Source organism: Copadichromis virginalis, linkage group LG12 (assembly GCF_057382275.1).
Source record: "Copadichromis virginalis isolate Kocher_CV1m ecotype Utaka linkage group LG12, C_Virginalis_male_GT1.1, whole genome shotgun sequence".
Lineage (NCBI taxonomy): Eukaryota > Metazoa > Chordata > Actinopteri > Cichliformes > Cichlidae > Copadichromis > Copadichromis virginalis.
This window is the reverse complement of record NC_140629.1, coordinates 27,157,903-27,170,470: the sequence shown is the minus strand read 5'-3', so window position 1 is coordinate 27,170,470 and position 12,568 is coordinate 27,157,903. Positions and strand designations below refer to the sequence as shown.

The 12,568-nt window shown below is 41.1% G+C and overlaps 2 protein-coding genes across 3 annotated transcripts; one reads left to right on the top strand and one right to left on the bottom strand.

Moving 5' to 3' along the window:
* Positions 1-999: 999 nt before the first annotated feature.
* rnf180a (ring finger protein 180a) lies at positions 1,000-7,156 on the bottom strand. 2 transcript variants are annotated; one of them, XM_085475719.1, is made up of 4 exons: positions 6,200-7,156; positions 2,660-2,897; positions 1,634-1,759; positions 1,000-1,243 (listed from the first exon to the last, which is right to left on the bottom strand). In XM_085475719.1, exons 1-4 carry the CDS (start codon positions 7,154-7,156, stop codon positions 1,038-1,040), a joined length of 1,527 nt encoding a protein of 508 aa, XP_085331845.1. In that variant the 3' UTR covers positions 1,000-1,037. The 2 variants fall into 2 exon arrangements, with proteins under 2 accessions (XP_085331845.1, XP_085331846.1); XM_085475720.1 differs by having other exon boundaries at positions 1,000-1,246; positions 6,200-7,153.
* Positions 7,157-10,300: 3,144 nt separating this feature from the next.
* On the top strand, positions 10,301-11,881 carry htr1aa (5-hydroxytryptamine (serotonin) receptor 1A a). Its single transcript, XM_085475718.1, has one exon. It carries the CDS (start codon positions 10,550-10,552, stop codon positions 11,831-11,833), a length of 1,284 nt encoding a protein of 427 aa, XP_085331844.1. The 5' UTR covers positions 10,301-10,549; the 3' UTR covers positions 11,834-11,881.
* The last annotated feature ends 687 nt before the right edge of the window (positions 11,882-12,568 follow it).

The following is a 12,568-nucleotide window of genomic DNA, read 5'->3' as shown; positions in this document are numbered from 1 at the left end:
GAAGTTTAAATGTTATTTCATATAAATTGTAATAAGTTAAACTAAACATGCATGTAGCCAATATAGACTCACCAGTAACCTAACATCCAAATCTGTGGAAGGAAAACCAGAGAGAAGGGAGGGAGCATGAAGGGAAACAGGAAGAACATGCAAACTAAACAGAAAGTCCTCACCTGACCAGACCATTTAAAACCAGAACCAGCAGTACTGAGCACTGCACCACCATCATGGTGCCCCCATCAGGTATAAGCATTATTAGCATTAGTAATATGTTGGGGAAAGCATTCATGAAACCACAAATGAATGTTCCCATACCTTAAAGCACATTTTTTTGTGTGTTTTTCTAACGTTTCGTTTCGTTTTTCTTATTGCGATATCCAACCTCTACAGTCTTATTAGACCCTCATCAGTCTGTTTTCTTTTAACTAAGATCTGCTCATTATTTTGGTTAATTCCACTTACAGGAATACAACAAGGATGCAATTTAAACTTATTTTGCATTGAGTGTTTGCTGCATTACAATATGTTTAATCAACAGTAACACATCTTAAAAATGAAGTGTCTGCAGTGGATGGAAGTTGGTAATTAAAAATTTCACATTGAAATTAATATGTCCTTGGACATTAGAAAAGTAATCACACTGGGAACAGTTCAAGTGGCTGTGCTGTTAAACAAAAGTTTAGGCATTGAAAAGTGTAATGGGATCATGTTGAAACACTGCAGCCTAACATGTTATATTAACATGCTGTTCGTGTTGTTGAGACACAAAACTGAGAACACTGGATTTTCCTTATTTCAGTGATTTATTAGAGATGTGAAGCTAGCACACTGATGGTTTTCCTCTACTACACCTCCTCACCTGCTTGAAATTCACTCACTGCGTTTTCATTAAACCTTACAGCTTAAGTTGACCCCCCTTTGCATGCTCGCTGCATCATGTTTATGTTATGTCCTCACTCCCCTTTACCCCCACCCACCCCAAATTTATCTTCACCCTTACCTTATTTCTATGTTACCCCAAAATTGCTGCCAGGGCATCAAAAAGAGGGGAAGAAGAAATAGCAAAGAAAGCAGAATATGAAGAACCCAATAACCCAGTTCACTGAGTAGATGTAGATGATGACCATGTCCATGTCAAATCGCCAGCCACGAGTGTCATCCTCGAAATCCATGGTGTCCAGAGGGTAGCCTTCTCCGTGGGGGAACTGGCGTCTAGCAATAGGACTCGACTGCCTCTGGAAGCCTGGTTTAAATGAGAAATAAGTCATTTTGTGTAGTTAAAAAAGCAACAATTTCCTCTGGGGTAATTAACACACATAACCTCAGTGTTTTGATAAATGTTAGACGACAGATTTTGATACAACTAGAGCTGCTATTGAAGACATTTACAAATTCATACAAATGAAAAGTGCACAGGATTATTTTTAGTCTTCTGTGAGGCCTTGAGGTACAATTACGATAAATAGGTAGCACAGCATACACGTGTCATATTGTCAAAAGTCACAAAACAACAGCGCTCTTTAAGTGCAGCTTCATAAAATACTAGCTATGCTTTATCTTTATATAGTTTTGCTGTTGTTGCAGATGACGTTGCTTAAATATGACCCCACTTTAGAGGGAATTAAAAACTTGCCTCCAAAGATGCGGAAGAGTTTTCTGCAGCTCGGGAGAGGCCACTTTGCACAGCTTGCTTTCTGAAAGTTCTGTTTCCGGGAAAGGTATTCCTTTGGAAAGAATGTTCTTGCTGTTTGGTTTAGCTCTATATAAATACATATTTTAAAAAAGACACAAAGTTAATGCAATAAAAAAACCCGACCATTTTAATCACTTCTTCATAGCTTGGCTAGATATGTTTGATTTACTCAACACATTCACTAACAGCACATATAGCGTCACTTGCTTCTCTGATTATCTCCTTGTTCTGTGACCTTGGCTCTGGTAATCAACACGACAGTCTAATCTTGTCATCTAATCATTAACAAGAGCCCTCAGTGTTTCTACAGTCCTCCTCACCATCTAATCCATGCTACTATATACATCTAGAAATAGGCTGGGATGAATAATAAAAGTTTTTCAGTGATTCATAAATTTGACCAAAATCAAACCAAAATTGTATCTAATAAATTATCCCAAGGTGACAAAATACATTTGTTAGCACACACCACAGAAATATACACAATACATATATTATTACAGTAATAACTACTATTATACTGCTTAACATTGTGGTGAAAAGGTTTCCCTACAGCTTTAGGGTTCCACTTTTTACTGGTTTAAAGAAACCCTAAAACATCTGCTCCTATTATTACAGTTCATTTCCACCCACGGGGAATACTACTTCTTATTTCCATTAGAAAGCACGGAATCAAAGTGCTCAGACTGTGTTTGATTTTGTCTTCTCAGTCTAAGTGACTCATCTGGTCAAAGCTGAACTTAGGTCTACTCTGCTCCCTGTGGGACATCTGCAGCTGGGCCCTCTGAACAATCTGCAGCTTAGATGTTGTGTAGCAGCCAACACAGGAATAAAAATATAGCTGAAATCGTTTGTCCTTAATGTCAGATTTTTACATGAAGTTGTTTTTTGCTTTATTCAGTCTTTAGTGCTGAGGAAGTTTGATTAAGTGATTATACAGTAAGTGGTCCTTGCTCATCATCTCACCTTTTTGGAAGAAAACATGTGTGATGATTGTTCTGCACAGGGGGCAGGGGGTATTAGTGGGGCTGTTCTTAGCCAGCGTCCTAAGACAGGGCTCACAGAAGATGTGATTGCACGGGTGGCACATGTAAGGACTGAAGTACACATCCAAGCAGACAGCGCAGATGTAGCCCTCTCTGTCCCCGGTAGTCAGGGCCTCATCGTCCTCACTGCTGCTGCTGGATGGGTTTCCTGTTGAACTCTGGGAAAAAACAGAAGTAGAAAAGAACATTTTAATTGTTAAAAATATCTTTTCTTGTGTGACCACAAACCTGCTTATGTTTGCATGTGTGCATATTTAAAGCTCCAATATTAGAATGATAAAACCCATTTTTGCACAGTTTTGGCTATATGGACTAACCTCTGAGACAGTTATATTAGTATCTTGCCTAGGATTGGATAACAGCAATAAGAGAGAGCAATCCAGAGATTTGACCCTTCACGTATGAGATGTTAAGTATAAATTATCACTACAAGATGCTACCAGTTAGCATTAAATATAAGTGAAAATGTCCTCTTTCACAGTTCTCTTCTATTTGAATTTCTTTTCTCTTTTGATGAATGTAACCCTCTTTGACACCCATCCAAACAGCATAATAATATGTGTGAGGACATGAGGGTGTCAGGTGTGAGTTCAGTCAAGTGAAATGTCTGCCTACCTACATTTTCACACATCTTACTGTAAAGCATAAACATTGTTTGTTAGAGAGAGCATTCTGACCCATCATAGGCATTAGTTCAAACTCCTATTACTTCATGGAAAACCAATAGAGGTGCATCTTAGGATGTGTCACTTTATATCTGTTGCAGTTTGTCAGTTAAGCCCTACTATGAGCCCTCTTAACCTCTATTGGATAAAAACAGAAGGTGGGTTTTGGATCTGGTTAGTATTCTCTTTCATCATGCAGAGCATCTGCTACACTCTTTCCTTACTTCCTCTTTTCTCCTCAACAGTTAATTTATCCTCATCACTCACTTTTTATGGTTCCAAATTCCAGCTATAACTCCATGATGTAAAAAAAGCTCTTTTTTTAAAATAGTAGCTAGGGCTTTCCAAGTCACCCACCGCCTCCTCAAACACGTGTTGTGTTGGCAGACCCCTGAGAATTGAAGCTTCACTGTTTAAAAAGAATCCTGGGGGTGTTTCCAAAGTAATTACTATTTTCTCACCCTGGGGGAGCTCCAGGGACTTCCCAGTCACATCAGCCCATCCTCCCAAGGTGTGTCATTAAAGAGAGGAGAGAACACAGAGCACAGGGTGTCTAAGTAAGCATAGATGCTGAGGCTCTCCTGGCAACATGTATGGTGACATGCCAGTTTTGTCTAGGTTACAATCATATACTGGTATATAAATGAATAAGAGTGTGCTCTATGACATACAGAACCAAAGTTTAGACTAAAAAAAACTGCTAATTTATAGATAAACCTATAACTGAGTGAAGCTCTATTTGATAGCGCTGCTGCACCACAAACAATTTGCATTTCCTTCACAAAATGTGTTTCTGCAGAACAGCAGCTAAAACCACATTTTAGCTTTTTTCCAGCAGCTGGAAACAAGCCAACACTAAACGTCTCTGCATTACTCAGGATGAAATCACATCCTGTGGTTTGTTTTTATACAACAGCATCTCCTCTAGCTTTGTCCTACGACACTTTTCTCACAAACAAATTCAAACAAGCCAGCACAAACCAAGAAGGCAGCCACATGAATGCAGTAAGTTAAGACAGTTTAAAAAGGGGATCAAAAAAATGTAAAACATTCTGTATTGTACAAAATATTGATAAAACTTATTGTGAAAATCCAAAATCTAAACCAGGGTATTTGACCAGTGTGCCCAATAGCAGCGTGTGTTCTAGGTTTTTATATTCTCCCAATCGAGAATAAGTGCAAAATTTCTGAAATTCAATTTTCACAGAGCTGATAAATGGAAATAAAGATTCAACATGATAAATGAGCAAGAAATGGGTACTGGGTAACAAAAGTAATTGTTTAAAAACATATTGAATATATGTTGGGTTTTCAATGTCTTTATCAGTCTAAGGAAAAAATGCCTTTTTCCTGAAAGTTAGCTGAGAACATCAATATATAAGGGTGTGCTAGGTGTGGAGCAGGAGCAAGGTGATGATTGGCTTAGCTTAGGATAAATGGAAGCAGAAGGAAGAAGCTAGCTGGCTTCATCCAGTGTACACCAAAATGCACCCGCCTTCAAACCTATTTGAAAATCCGTTATTTTTTTTTATTATTAGGACATAATAAAAAAAAAAGAAGAAATCATTTGGTTTTTGCTAGAGTCTATCAGCTTCAGATGAACGACAACACATTATATGCTACAGTATCGTTATCTATTTATCAAGCCTATACAGCAATGGAGACACAGCGTATGAAAAACCAAGCATACCCTATCATTCAGTAGTTTGCAGAACTATTATTAGCGGCAGTAAGTTTAAATAATGGCTTTCTGTATGATTTTATCAGTCTCTCAGATCATTGTGGGGGAAATCTGAGCCATTCTTTTTTACAGCGTTGCTACAGTTCACTCAGATTTGCAGGCATTTGTTCATGCACAGGTCCCACGACAGCATTTTATTTGGGAGTAGGTCTGGACTTTCTTCCTTTCTTTTTCAGCCATGCTAGCAGATTTGCTGGTGTGCTAAGGTCCTGTTGCATGACCCAGTTTATTTACACACCAAGTCCAATGAATAACAGATAGGAATATCTTAACTAAAAACAGCACAGTCTGTAGGAGGACAAAGGATTAGGAAATCGATCATACGAAAGTGTCGAAGAAACTAATTTGACTTTTGGTAACAGAGCAGTCAGAGTAATTTCAGTCTGCCAACGTGACTGCAGCTCTGCAGCAGCCAATCAAAATGGAATCTGCTCTTTTGTCTGGTCGGTTTTGAAGGGCTCTCTGCCCAAGCCTCATCATGCAACTAATTCAGATGTAACCCCACTTTAAACCACGCACACAATGGCTATTGAAATGAGCTGGTTGCTGATATAGCTTTCGAGAGCCAGAGTCTAGATGAAACAAACAGACACACACACGTGTATGCTGTAATATAAAGTACCATGAGTAAAAACAGTGAAAAATAGATGCAGTGCAAAAAAAACAAACAAACAAAGCCCTAACAACAACAAAACAGAAACAGGCCTAATGTTTGTACCTGTTGTTTTGTACCACGTGATTATGTGCATGCAGCCTCTGTTTCTTTCTTTCTTTACTACATATACCTGCCATGTTGTGCTATAAATACTTCTTTAGTAAGAGTAAGTCCTGAGTATAAATCTCAGGACTTACTCAGTTAAAAACATTTGTTATTTGGTGTGTCTTTAATCCTTAAAGTCCATAAAGACTACATATTAAAAAAAATAAATTATCCTGGGTATTAATTACTGGATCTAGTAATTACTAAATCATTTAGCGATCTAATAACTGCCTCTGTGACTCATCTCGTGGTGATACTTAAACCTCTGTGATGTCAGTGTGCAGTGCCAGTCACCTGTCTGCTCTCTTGCTGTTGATTTTGTCTCCATTTCTCCCTTCTTCGCTGTCTCCTCCTCAGACTTTTAATCCTGTTCCTCTCCCTTTTACTCATCCTCCTCTCACAAGGAACACAAGGTTGTGCCACTGCTGAGGTCACGCTTTGACTCATCACCCTTACCACCCCGCTGCCTCCTTCATCACCATCCTCCACGTTCTCTTCATCACCCTCATCCTCTCCCTCCCCTCTTAGCTCATAGAAGGTCAAAGATCGCCCAGGTGCTGACCCTGGTCTCACCTCCACCCAGAATGGATCTGGCTCCCTGAATGAACTTAGTGAGTAGAGGTGCAAGTCTCCTGCTGCTGGTCTGGATAAAGGTCTCTGAGGTGACCGGGGTATGGACCTGGTATGAGCAGCAGGCCGACGGGACAGTGCGTTTGAACTGGAAGTGAAGGTCCAGTTGCAGCCAGTGCTCTGGAGTCGAGAGCAGGTGTGTCCTCTCTGCAAGTTGCTCGATCCTTCTCCAAGTTCCAAAATGTTGTTTAACTGATGATCAGAATTATTACTTGACAAACTTCCAATGCTTTCTCTTCTCTGTCTATACTGTGCTTCATCTCCATGTGTTTCATCTCTTTCCGCCATTCTTCTTTCCATACTTTTCCCTCTTTCTCTGCCTTCCAAATCTCCAGCAGTTATTGTCTCCTCGCCCCTGTCTTGGTTTTGCTCTCTCCAGCTTCCTTTGTTGTCCTCACTGCAGGTCTTTTTGCGTGCTTTTCCACCTGACAGCGCAGGTCTCACCAGCACATTGCTTGACCTTCCCTCGCCTGCTGGATTTACACTCCTTTGCCTAGATCGCTCCACTTTTGGTGTGTGAGTCTCATTAGTACTGGTTTCCTCACCAGCATCCTCAGCTTCGCTACATCCAACTCTGTTCGAGACATTTACACTAGAAGCTCCCACATGGGAGCTCATCATGGCTCATTCGAAGCACCTCGCCCACCAGTGGAAGACATCTGAAGCAACTTCACCCAGTTAGCCTGGTTTTTCCCCTGTCATCCTTTTCCTGCTCTTCTTTCCCACTTCTTCTGGATGTATAGATTGAAGCTCTTTTTAAGAGCTACAGGGACTGTTCGAGTGCAGAGGCGGTGAGCAGTGGTGCTCTCTATCCTGCCCCTGTTAGCCCACTGGGGCATTCCACTCTGTTAACAAAGACAAAGTCCCCATAGTGTGCCCCACTGCAATAGGTGCACTGTTAACAGCCTTGCTATTGTCCTTCATGACCTATAGAAAGCACACCACTATGGAACCAGCAGACTCACAAAAACCAAGTGAAATAGCCAGAGCCACCTTTTTTCCCCTCATGCCCACAACCGTGGTGTCAGCTTTTTTCACTTACTGGTTGATAAGCACAGCACAGTGTGTGTGTGTGTGTGTGTGTGTGTGTGTGTGTGTGTGTGTGTGTGTGTGTGTGTGTGTGTGTGTGTGTGTGTGTGTGTGTGTGTGTTGCTGCTGCTGCTGCTTCCTTGTTAAAGCATTTCAGTGGTCTAGCGTAGCAGAATTTATTTTTCCTGAATTCAAAAAAGATCTGCATGAAAAACATTCAATTAAATGCATTTTTATTTATATAGGCAAAAATCACAACAACAGTTGCCTGAAGGTGCTTTATACTGTAGGGTAAAGATGTGACAATAATACAGAGGAAAATCCAACAATCAGACAAAATCCCAACAATTTATCAGTTCTTGGTTACTGGAATTTAAAGAGCCTGCTTTATAACTGAGGTTCTATTAAAAAGGTTATTACATGAAGTTTTATATTAGTATTTATCAAAATAATCATCCTTTCCACCCTTTCCCATTGTGAAGGTGGCTCTTCACACCTCCCTCACCTGTTTTCTATTCCTTCATTCTCATTGTATTCTTGACATTTCCTCTCATCTTTTGCCAAGTTGTTTTGTCAGTTTGTTGCGTCAGTCTAGTGTCTTGTCTCTTTAATGTATTTATCATTTCCTGGCAATCTGATCTTTTATCCATCACTTATAGAGCAGTTAAATGAAAGCACTAAATTTATCCTCGTTTTTTTTCAGCACTTAGCTTTTATTACATGCTTTTATCATTTTTGCAGTGACTGTCATGTCTAATTGTTTCAAAGACAAATGACAAGAAAGGGTGATTTGTATCCCTTTAAAGGTGTCTGTCTGTGATAAAATTGTCATTTTAATAAGTACTTCTGTTACTTAGATTTTGGTTTCGCTGACATTCTGAGAAAATTGAGTGGCTCCCTCAATGCCAAGCAGTCAATCTGGAATTACATCAAGAGACAAATAAAAGTCAGATGTTATACAAAAGAACAGCGGCAAGCACTCAAAGATGCTTTGTACAACCTACCTGCCAAGTACCTTGAAAAAGGAAGAGAACAAGTGCCATTTATGGCACAGTGACAACCCCAAATTTTAGTTTGATTTACTTTTTTGTTCTTTCTGATTCACCACTCTTTGGTTGAAAGTGGTAATATGTTTTAAAACATCCTTGCATACCCTCCCCCTTCAAATTTAACACAAGGCTATATTTACCTGTGTCGTGTCAGCTGATTTCCACACACACTGGAAGTACTATACAGAAAGAGCACGAGACTTTCTAATCTAATCATTGTACTGGTATTTCAGAAGCTTCAGAGGGATGGGAAAACAATACATCCATTTTGATTTTAAACTCCAGTATAACCAACACAGCAGATTCTCGCAGTTAAAGTCAAAGTTAAGTGTCTAAAAACTGAAACCATCCAACAAAAAGAATGCAGAACAAGGTTTTTTTTAAAACAGAACTTTGGAGTTTTTTCAAACATGTTGAGTATTATCTTTGGTGGGGAGGAGGGGGGCACCTGGAGGCACAGGCTGGGATGTTGGATGAGTCTTATCCCAAATTAGGATTGTAATTGTAATTTGTAGGGAAAAACGTATTTCAACAAATAGAGAAAATATAAATTGCCCACTATGTGCTCTGTTTGTACACATTTTGTTGTCCATTTAAGCTTTTGTCATTTCTAGCTTTTGCAATTTTCACTTCATGGCCCTTTTCCTAAATTGACATTTTGCATCTAAATATCTTTTCTTTTTCAATTTTTAATTATCACCTGGCCTTAGGGCCTCTGTGTGGAATTCCAATGAGAACTTTTAAGATTTTTTTAAATACGTTTTTTAGACTCACTCATCTTTCATACAATCACCTCATAACAGACACTCACCCACAGCCTCCATCCCTCCCCTTTGAGAAGTTCCTCACTAACTGCGTTTATTCAGACTCCACTCTGACTCATAGCTGACATTATTTGTTGGCTCGAATACACTTGAACACAAGGCAACGGCTACAGCTGTTTTCAAGGGAACCCCCTCCTTCCTGTAATGTACTCACACAACCTACCCTGAACTCATATGCGCTGATGGAGCAACGTCCACCATTTGGTGCAATATCATTCGCGTACAGCAGAGGGCAGCAGCATTCCTTTCAGGACTGCAGAGGAGCTGTTCCTGGTCCTGAAACTATTTTCTCTCAGCGCTCTGGACATTTGAACTTTTCTCCCTTTCACATCAAAATTGCAAAGCTCCACTCGTAAGCACGCTTTACGAATTACTCGGTTCTAGTTCAAACTGTTTTAAAATATTTTTTAAAGATCCGTTTCAAACGAAGTTGCTTTACACAAAAACTTCATGGGAACCGACGATAGATACTCTTTTTTAAAATGTATCCGTCTTAGGTAGCCCAACGACAAATTTGCTTCATTTGATAGTTAATTTTCTGATATCTCGTTATATTAAAAAAAGAAAGGAAAAATTCCTGGTTACTGGTTCTGGCTGATACCAACCCTTTCCGATGAAGGCTAAAACTAAACTTTAAAAAAATGAATAAATAAACAAAATACTTTTTTCAGTGAGTCCAAAGAGTAAAATAAAGGAGATACAAAAAGGACAGTAGCTCTCTGCACCCTCGGCGGCGGTCTGTGATGAAAAACTGAGCAACAGGGAGAGTAAAGGCACAAACCTCCAGGACGACCTCCTCCCGGTCTGACGTACCTAAAGCTGTTGGTATAAATGAATTCACGGCGTCACCAAGCTCAGATGATTCGCAGTACCAGTGTGCGCACCCGGCTGTCAACACTCATGGGCTACAACATACACAGCCCCCTCACACGCACTCACAAGCACGTCTGCGTCATGCGTCCTGAGAGCGACAGCACGAGCCCGGTAACTCCGATGGACCCGGTAAAACGCACAGCGGCAGCAGCAGTCTGAGGGGGCTGACTGACTCCTGCTTATTCTTCCACTACTCCCCACTACTTTGGGAAAAGTTTCGCTCTGAGTGTGGTTGCATTATGGATTTTATAACCACAAGCAACAACGACAGCAACGCGACCAGTGTTTACCCCGGTGGGGGGGACGTGGTTGCCGACTGGAACGGGGGTGAGAATGGCACGGGGTCCGGGTCTCTTCCAGATCTGGTGCTAAGTTACCAGATTATTACCTCAATGCTCCTGGGGGCCCTCATCCTCTGCTCCATATTTGGCAATGCGTGCGTCGTGGCAGCCATCGCCCTGGAGAGATCTCTCCAGAATGTGGCCAACTATCTGATCGGATCCCTGGCCGTGACAGACCTCATGGTATCTGTGCTGGTCCTGCCAATGGCGGCCCTGTATCAGGTTTTAAACAAGTGGACTCTGGGGCAGGAGATCTGTGATTTATTCATCTCTCTGGATGTACTGTGTTGTACATCATCCATCCTGCATCTGTGCGCAATTGCTTTGGACAGGTACTGGGCCATAACGGACCCTATTGACTATGTAAATAAACGGACACCAAGGAGAGCTGCGTTCTTGATTAGCGTCACTTGGCTAATTGGTTTCTCCATTTCTATTCCGCCTATGTTAGGCTGGAGAAGCGCCGAAGACAGGGCAAACCCCGACGCCTGCATGATCAGCCAGGACCCGGGCTACACCATCTATTCTACGTTTGGAGCTTTTTACATCCCTCTTATCCTCATGTTAGTTCTATACGGACGAATATTCAGAGCTGCTCGGTTTCGGATTCGAAAGACAGTGAAGAAAGCAGAGAAAGCAAAAGTGTCAGAAAAGTGCTTGAGTGTGTCTCCGGCCATCTTTCACAAGAAAACCAACGGAGAAACCGGCGGCAAAGGCTGGAAGCGCGGGGATGAGTCTAAATCCAGCTCTCCGTGCGTAAATGGCGCGGTGAAGCATGGAGACGAGGGCGAATCATTGGAGATCATAGAAGTTATCAGCAACTCAAAGACGCACTTGCCTCTGCCCAACACTCCTCAGTCCTCCTCGCACGGCTATGAAAACATGAATGAAAAGAACTCGGGGGCGAAGAGAAAGATCGCGCTGGCCAGGGAACGTAAAACGGTGAAAACACTCGGCATCATTATGGGAACTTTCATCTTCTGCTGGCTGCCCTTTTTCATCGTTGCACTGGTACTACCTTTCTGTGCAGAGAGCTGCTACATGCCCGAGTGGCTGGGCGCAGTCATAAACTGGCTGGGCTATTCAAACTCTCTCCTCAACCCCATCATATATGCCTACTTCAACAAAGACTTCCAAAACGCTTTCAAGAAGATTATAAAATGCAAATTCCACAGACCATGACCAGAGTAAAAAAAAAAGAAAAAAGAAAAACGTTTACGTTTATTTAAATGCGGATACGTTAATCAGAGAGCGGGGATGTTCAGTGACTGTATAGAAACAGCAAAAAGACAAAAACAACAACAACAATACACAGACTTTCATTCAGGGACAGTCCCTTTTAGTCGTGTCTTAAGGATGGTGTAAAAATAATCCACCGGTGAAACAAATCAATATAGAAACTTTCGCTGTTAATGTACAAGCTCATGTTTATTCAGTGTTGTAGCTACAGTATATAGCTTATATGCGACGGCAGCCATCGTTGTATTGCCATGCAAGACGTGTCCTGTGCTGTTTCCATGCATTTTATCATGAGGCACGCGGGGTTTCCGTCCCATGTCATGAGCTGTGTAGCACTGAAACAATAAAAGCAATCAAAGTTTGTCACGAAGAAATATGAGTGAATGTTTGTTTAGAAGCAAAAACGAGAAAAGAAGAGAGCAGAGGCCCATTATGAAAAATCACACTTTCACTTATAGGACATGGCTCATCATATATCTTCATATAGATAATAAGGAATGAGTGATTTTCCTGTGTTCTTGAGCACTCGAAGCAGTGGGCAACTTATCAGTTTGCTTTGACAGGCCAACACACTGATGATGATGAGTGATGCTCAGGTTATCAGTGCATGGTGTATTTAAGGTCTTAAAACAAATGGGTATCAAATGAAGCCCAGTGTCTAGCCATCAAATCCACCTG

Coding starts and splice junctions, on each gene's coding strand:
- rnf180a (XM_085475719.1), bottom strand. CDS start 7,156: ATGATGAGCTCCCATGTGGGAGCTTCTAGTGTAAATGTCTCGAACAGA. Junction 2,898..6,199: donor AACAGCAAGAGAGCAGACAG/GTGACTGGCACT, acceptor GTTTTTTCCCAG/AGTTCAACAGGAAACCCATC. Junction 1,760..2,659: donor ACATGTTTTCTTCCAAAAAG/GTGAGATGATGA, acceptor GTATTTATATAG/AGCTAAACCAAACAGCAAGA.
- htr1aa (XM_085475718.1), top strand. CDS start 10,550: ATGGATTTTATAACCACAAGCAACAACGACAGCAACGCGACCAGTGTT.